Below are 7,710 nucleotides of genomic sequence, written 5' to 3' on the forward strand. Positions count from 1 at the left end.
ATGTGAACCAGCCACTGGTTCAGATTGTTGTCCGTTCAAGACCACCCACCTTGACAACCTCATGTCACCAACATTGGATGAATGACTTAAAAGAGTGTTCGTAACTTCCAACTCTCAAGCGTTGCAAACTCGGCAACTCACTGAGTTCAGCTTGTCTTAGAGATGAACCAACTGGACCGTACATATCTCTACTGCACAAGGCCTGATCTCCTGGTTGGGACGTTGGCCCACCAGTTTGTTGCTTCAACCGAGTTCAACCAGATTCAATAACTTGGGCCAAGTCATCTCGGGTCTGCTCGGTCATGTCCCTCTTAACCAGATTTGTAAATCATCAAGGCTTGGGATCATGCCATCATTTAAACCATCAAATGATTGGCCAAGCAGCTTATACTCCCAAATCTTGTAGTTAAGTCTCACTCCAATTTGGAGTAGAAGATTGTCAATCATCCCTGGGACATATAACTATAGACTAATGGTAATTATTAGCCAGGGATAAAATAATTCTCTAACCCTTAAAAGGAATCAATTGATACCTAAGCCTGATTAGCCGTAAACTTATTTAAATGATAGGTGACCAAACTTGCCTAAACTCTAAGTAGCTTGGAAGTCGGAAACATGAAACAAATACCTTTTTTCTCTTTGTTTGTTATTTATTTATTTATTTATTATTTATTATTTATTTTTATGTCATTTAGAAGGTGTTTGAAAAAATACCTATAAAACCATTGCATCTGTTTGTAAAACAGTGAGATTTTGAAGTTGCAGTTAAGATGTTTGTGGAAATGCCTCAATGGCGAACTCGGCTCAATCTTAGCTCGAACTCGGCCTGAGCTGCTGACCGAACTGGGCTGAGCTAGCCAGTCAGGCTCAAGGACCGAGCTGAACCGAGTTCAAGCTGAGGTCAGCCACTATTCAAACTCGGCTCGACTCAATGTACACCCCTAGTTATCATGCATCTATTTTGTACAATTTCCGACCATGATGGGCAATCCATATCGTAGCTATGATGGGCCATATTTGACGGATAATTAGCTAAATTTATTTTTATTTTTATTTCTTTATCTGCCGATCCTCTATGTTATTTTGGACCCTTCTTGGGTTGTTTGGGTCTATTTATTTTCAGGCTACCAATCAAAGAGTCAAAATAAATTGATACATGATCTTCCGTGGTCAGCTACCCATCAAATATGGTTTCCATCAGATATACGGCTGGAGTTCACGGACCATAGGCCCTATAAGTACAAATTACTGTGTACTGACATGGGTGTGTACTAACAAGCTAACCCATTAAAATAAAATAAAATAAAAAGGTGCAAATTACTGTAAAATACCCATTCACGTTCTAATGCACCGAGACCTTATAATTGCTCATGATGACCGAAGTAGTCATCCAACGACCAAGATCCTCTGGCTGATATCTAACAGCATCCTATCTGATTGAAGAGGAGATAAAGTAGGTATTTCAAAATGGGAAGATGTACACGCACCTTGGAGGAGAGTTAGGAAGTAAGTGCTCCTTGATTCTACCATAAGAGACCACGACCCAAGCAACGCTACAAGGACTGGAGTGCGAGCACGGAGAACCCTCTGAAATAACTTTCTCCATCTTCTGAACAATTTTTTTCTAGAGGCATACACGAGTTGATAACTTTCTCCATTTTCTGAACAATTTTTTCTAGAGGTGTACAAGAGTCGAGCCAAGCCGAGCTTTGCCCAGCTCGTGCTCAGCTTAGCTCGACCTTCGAGCTTGGAATAGCAGCTCGTACTCAGCTCGACTGAGTTCAAGCAGAGATCGAGCCGAGTTCGATTGGACTGACAGAGAGGGAGGAAGACGGGCTGTGCGTCGGTGCGGCCGTGCGGGTAAGGGAGGATGAGGAAGAGAGTAGAGAGAGAGAGAGAGAGAGAGAGAGAGAGAGAGAGAGAGAGAGAGAGCAGCTTCGTTGACCGGACTGATAGAGAGGGAAGAAGATGACCATGCGTCGGTGCGGCCGGGCGAGTAAGGGAGGATGAGGGAGAGTCAAAGAGTGCAGAGAGAGAGAAAGAGAGGAGCTTTGCCGGCCAAACTAACAGAGAGGGAGGAAGAGAGGGTTAGGGTCTAGGGTTCATGCGGGAGCCGGTCGGGATGTTTTTTGAAAAGGGGTGGGGTAGGATTTTTTTTTTTTTTTTTTTTTTTTTTTTTTTTTTTTTTTTTTTTTTTTTTTTTCGAGCAGAGTTCGAGCAGTATTTGAGTCAAGTCGAGTCAAGCTAGGGCAAGATCGAACTCTGCTCGAGCTCCAAAAATCAGCTCGACTCGGTTCGAACTCAGTATCGATTTGAGTCGAGTCGAGCGAGCTACCGAGCTAACTCTGATCATGTACAGCTCTAATTTTTTCAATGTTCTTCATTCTCGAATCTCATATCTCACCATGCGTTCTTACATACAAATAAAGAGATACATCTCACATCACCATCCTTACACAGCCCAACATGACTCTCGGTAAGAGATTGACCATTTCAGGTGCCAATTCACCCAAAAATCCAGGCCATCCACTTAGCACTTACTCATGCCTGGGTGGTAGATTCACAGGAGTTTCAACACAAGGTTGGCTGGTGTACCACACACCACCAACCTGGCTGTTTGGGTAGGTGTCGTGCGAAGGCGAGTGCTAACCCTCGACCTCCAAGTTGTAAAGACAGTTCAAAGGAGATCAAAATTATATGGGCCTCCCAATCATGTATTTATTATATCCACACTGTTAATCCATTTTGTGAGATCATTTTATATCTTAATGCTAAAAATGATTAATATCCAAATCTCAATAGGACCACACTACAAATAGCAGTGGGACAATGATTCTCACCGTTAAAGCATTTTTACGTCCCGTCATATTATTTATTTTCCATCCAACCTATTCGAAAGGTCAAACAGACCCGGATGAAGAGGAAAAACAAATATCATATTGATCCAAAATTTCTGTGACGTGGAAAAGAGTTTCAATGGTAGACATTTAATCCCCGGCTGCTTTTTCTAGTGTGGTTCACCTGATCTTTGGATCTGTTTAATTTTTCAGCTTAAGCCTCAGGACAAGCTACCCAAATTGACGGATAGTTTATATGTCATATATACTTCATGATGAGACCCACAGAACTTGGTGACGTCAACACACCAGCCAGATCGGTGGTGTGCGTGTTACACCAGCCAATCCGTTAACGCCCACCGTTCAATCCTCCCACTGAAACTAGTTGCATGGGTAACTTACATATTACCGCAGCACTACACCCCTACGAATCGATGCCATGACCCTAGTGTTGAAACGAGGTATCTACCACTCAGTCGACCGAAACAAGTTGCATGGGTAACTTATATATAACCGCAGCACTAAAGATGAAAAAAATTAAAAAAAGGTAAATAAATCCCTTACCTATTATTTTGTGGGTCAATGAACCAAAGAGTTTGATCATCCTAACAAATTTCGACGAAATTGGGATCATTGACTGACCTTGGTAGGATTGAGTTTGTACTGAATTGGGTGGTCCAGCAAACTACTACATTTATCCTTTTGATAGTCCAGAGGACTACCCGATACATTACACTCTCACTCCACGAACCTCGATGATTTAACACACCCCAACCCGTTCTCTCCCTTTGTTCTCTCTCTTACTTTCGTCTATCTTTTTGTTGTGCCGCACTCATCACCGTTCGATACTCTAACCCAAGATCCATCCCATCCGTATATCTTTCCCATCTTGCTGATTCAGATCTCGGTAGGTGAGGTTCCTTAGATTGCACCTTAGACGTTCGGGATTCCACAAGCTCGATGGAGAATCGGAGCTTCCGACAGGCGATGAGCTTCGGCATACCGGATCTGGCTCTCGAGTGCGTGATGGCGTACATCGACGATCCCCACGACCGCGACGCAGTTTCTCTGGTGTGCCGGAAGTGGTACAACATCGACTCCCTGACGCGGAAGCACATCACAATCGCTCTCTGCTACACAACTACACCCGCCCGCCTGCGGATGCGGTTCCCGCACCTCGAATCATTGAAATTGAAAGGGAAGCCACGGGCCGCAATGTTCAATTTCGGCATCGTTGCTGAGGATTGGGGAGGGTATGTCGGGCCCTGGATCAATGAGATCTCAGAAGCTTTCAATTGCCTCAAATCACTCGATTTCAGGCGGATGATCGTGCGGGATGCTGATCTCAGTCTGCTGGTCCGTTCACATGGGCATATGCTGCAGGAACTTAAGCTGGATACGTGTTCTGGGTTCTCGACGGACGGATTATTGCAGGTCACCCGATCTTGCAGATGCCTAAGAACTTTGTTTTTGGCAGACCGCTCCATTATTGAGAAAGATGGTGATTGGCTCCACGAACTTGCTGTAAACAACAGAGTCCTGGAGAATTTGAATTTTCATATGACAGAGCTCAAATTCATTAACATCACAGACCTTGAACTGATAGCCAAGAGCTGTAATTCTTTACTTTCTTTGAAAATCAGTGATTGTGAAATCTTCGATCTAGCTGGTTTTTTTCGTGAAGCATCAAATTTAGAAGAATTTGTTGGAGGTTCATTCAACAACAATGAGGCAGTAGGAGATATAAGCGACAAGTATTCGAGTATGTCATTTCCTCCAAACATACGTTGTGTGGGTCTAAACTACATGGGGAAGAATGAAATGCCTATGTTGTTTCCACGTGCGGCTTTAATTAAGAAGCTGGACCTTCAATATACATTGCTTGATACAGATGATCATTGCCAGATGATTCAACGATGCCCTAATTTGGAAGTTCTTGAAGTGAGGAATGCGATTGGAGACCGCGGATTAGAAATTGTTGCTCACTACTGTAATAAGCTTCGGAGGCTTAGGATTGAGAATGGGGAGGATGAAGAAGAGAATGGGGAGGATGAAGAAGGTGTGGTGTCGCAAAGGGGAATAGCTGCAGTTGCACAAGGCTGTCTGGAGCTGGAATACCTCGCTGTCTATGTATCCGATATCACGAATGCTGCCTTGGAATGTTTTGGCAGTTTCAGTAAAAATCTCACTGATTTTCGATTGGTGTTGCTGGAGAAGGAAGGAATAATATCGGAGCTACCACTCGATAATGGGGTCCGTGCTCTGCTAATGGGTTGCCAGAAGCTTAGGAGGTTCGCCGTCTGTCTACCACAAGGGGGTCTGACAGACGTTGGTCTTGGTTATATCGGCAAGTACGGCAACAACATCAGGTGGTTGCTGTTGTATTCTGTGGGAGATTCTGACGCTGGGCTCCTGGAATTATCGAAGGGATGTCCAAAGCTGAAGAAGCTCGAGATGAGTAGCTGTTGGTTCAGCGAGCGGGCGCTGGCCCTAGCCGTGATGCAGCTGAAGTCTCTGAGGTACATATGGGCGAACGGATACAGAGCATCCAAAACAGGTGGTGATCTTTTGGCCATGAGTCGTCCCTACTGGAATATAGAATTAATTCGTCAGGAAGAGTGGGGTAGGCTTGCGGAGCAGCCAGCTCAGCTACTTGCTTTCGAATCAGGATTCCTTGCTTACCATTCCCTTGCAGGGCGAAGGACGGATTACCCTGAAACGGTCGTTCCTCTTTACCCATCGTTCTTAGATGTTTGACTCTCTCTCTCTCTCTCTCTCTCTCTCTCTCTCGTTGAGAAATGAGTTGGCATGAACATACACAGATACCAGGAGCCATTGCAGGGGGGGTACGGATAGGATTTGTTGCTGTTGTAGCTTTAGATTTTCAGTACTGTCACTTGATTGTTGTTGTACCTATGGCTTTGGAATTCCCTACTACGTTTCTAATAGGCTATATGTACTTGGGGTTCTGCTGTACAGCCCGCCCCTTTTTATTAATAATGGTACACGTTTTCTAAAAAATAACGGTCAAAAGTTGAGCCGTACACAAGTTGAACCGAGTTGAGCCTAGCTCAGCTCATCGGCTCAACCAATAGCTAACCCTAGCTTGAAATTCGACTCAGCTCGGTCGTCAAGCCTGTTTTCGGTCAGCAGCCTGGGCAGTTCTAGTCTACTTGATATTTTCTCAAACATTAGAATGCATTTTCAATTTCTCACATAATACAAAATGATAACAATATTGTACAAAGAGCAGCAGCAAAATCAAATAACTGAGGCATTCATTACTTCATCGCCAACCCTTTGTTGAGTCATTTCATCAAACACTCGGCAAGCAGCATCCATATCAAAATATCTAAGTCACCGAGCTGATTTGGTCCGAGTCGAGGTTCGATCCGAGTCAAGTTGAGGTTAGGCAGCTCGAACTCGGCTCAAGATTTTTTCAAGCTCCAAAAACCAACTCAACTCGGTCTAAATCCAATTTCAAGCTGAGGCGAGTCGAGCTTTTCTTAGTCAAATCGAGTGAGCTATCCGAGCTAACTCAACCTGTGTACAGATGTAGTCAAAAGGCTTGATTTGTAGTTTTTTGAACGCTATGTTTCTATGATATGGGAAAGGTCGATTATCAGTCTAGACTGTTACAATTAATGTTCCCCAAGAATAATTTCTACTAAATCTTATTAATGGGTTAAAGGATGGCCTTAAATGATTTAAAGGTCTATAATAGATGTGGGCACCTCATTGGACTTCCTGTGCCACAAGAATGAGTTTGGTCAAATTCTCATCCATCCTACCAATGGTGACCAAATAGATTGTTCAAAATAGGGAACCATCTTCAACTACATGTCCCTTAATTTCACTTGGACAATCCTAAATTTCCCATCTATGTGATGATAAACTGGACCTTATAGATCAATTATGGAAAAAAAAAAGGCTCTCGTAGCCAATGAGAATATATGTAATGGGGTCCCCATCTTGGGCACTTAAACGTCCCTCAAGAAAGACTTGGATCGGATGATTTAGCCCACAAAGGCAATGGGGAAATGTGAGCATAAGAGGCAGCGAGTGAACGACCCATAATCAACAAATCATGACTCGCAGGGCATTGGGAAGGCGTCAGGCCCCATACATGGGTTTATGTCTCTGTGAAACCTGTGTTTTTGGTAAACAGTGCCTGGGCCTGGTCACTGTGACCACCTTTGCGAGGCACCCCTTGTTCTGAAGTTATACCGAAGTTATGGTCAGTGGGCCAATAAAATGGATGGTCTTGATCAGTCTTAATGAACTGGAATTCAAGGTGCTTTTTAGTTGGCACGATTACAAACATACACGAAGACTGTCATCCATGTTTCAAAAAGTTTGTTTGTGTGGGCTCGTTGTACATGGCCCATGGTGCATAAACCCTCCATTTTTATTTTTTAATTGTGTAGTGCGTCTGTTGATAGAACCAGCTATTTCTTAGGTCATGAAACAGTTAGGATTCAACGTCGTTCAGCTATCTTTTCTTTTTCTTTTTTTTCCTTTTAGAAATGTGGGATCATACCACCTGTAACTCCATTGATATAACCAAAAGACTACACAAATTACAGGAGAGCACCACAAATTAATTGGGCCTCACCTATATAATAAAAACTTTATACAACTCATTTTGGCCTGCCCCAATCCTGAAAATACCTAGGCCCACCTATCATATACAGTAAAATAAAATAAAATAAACGAAAAGCAGTCATTCAGCCCTAAAGAATGCTCCCCAGACCCACCCCTTTTCCTGTTTGACCCACCTCACTACCGACAGCCTAAAGCCTTGGCAGTTCTATTTCATATCTAATTATCCAAGCCCAAGCTTACTTGGAGTAATATGTACCTGCAGGCCTAT

At 43.4% G+C, this 7,710-nt stretch overlaps 1 protein-coding gene across 1 annotated transcript; it reads left to right on the plus strand.

The window, feature by feature from the left end:
- The first annotated feature begins 3,587 nt into the window (after positions 1 to 3,587).
- On the plus strand, positions 3,588 to 5,795 carry LOC131257827 (coronatine-insensitive protein 1-like). The gene has a single exon (XM_058258737.1). It carries the CDS (start codon positions 3,798 to 3,800, stop codon positions 5,592 to 5,594), a length of 1,797 nt encoding a protein of 598 aa, XP_058114720.1. The 5' UTR covers positions 3,588 to 3,797; the 3' UTR covers positions 5,595 to 5,795.
- The last annotated feature ends 1,915 nt before the right edge of the window (positions 5,796 to 7,710 follow it).

Source organism: Magnolia sinica, chromosome 10 (assembly GCF_029962835.1).
Source record: "Magnolia sinica isolate HGM2019 chromosome 10, MsV1, whole genome shotgun sequence".
NCBI lineage: Eukaryota > Viridiplantae > Streptophyta > Magnoliopsida > Magnoliales > Magnoliaceae > Magnolia > Magnolia sinica.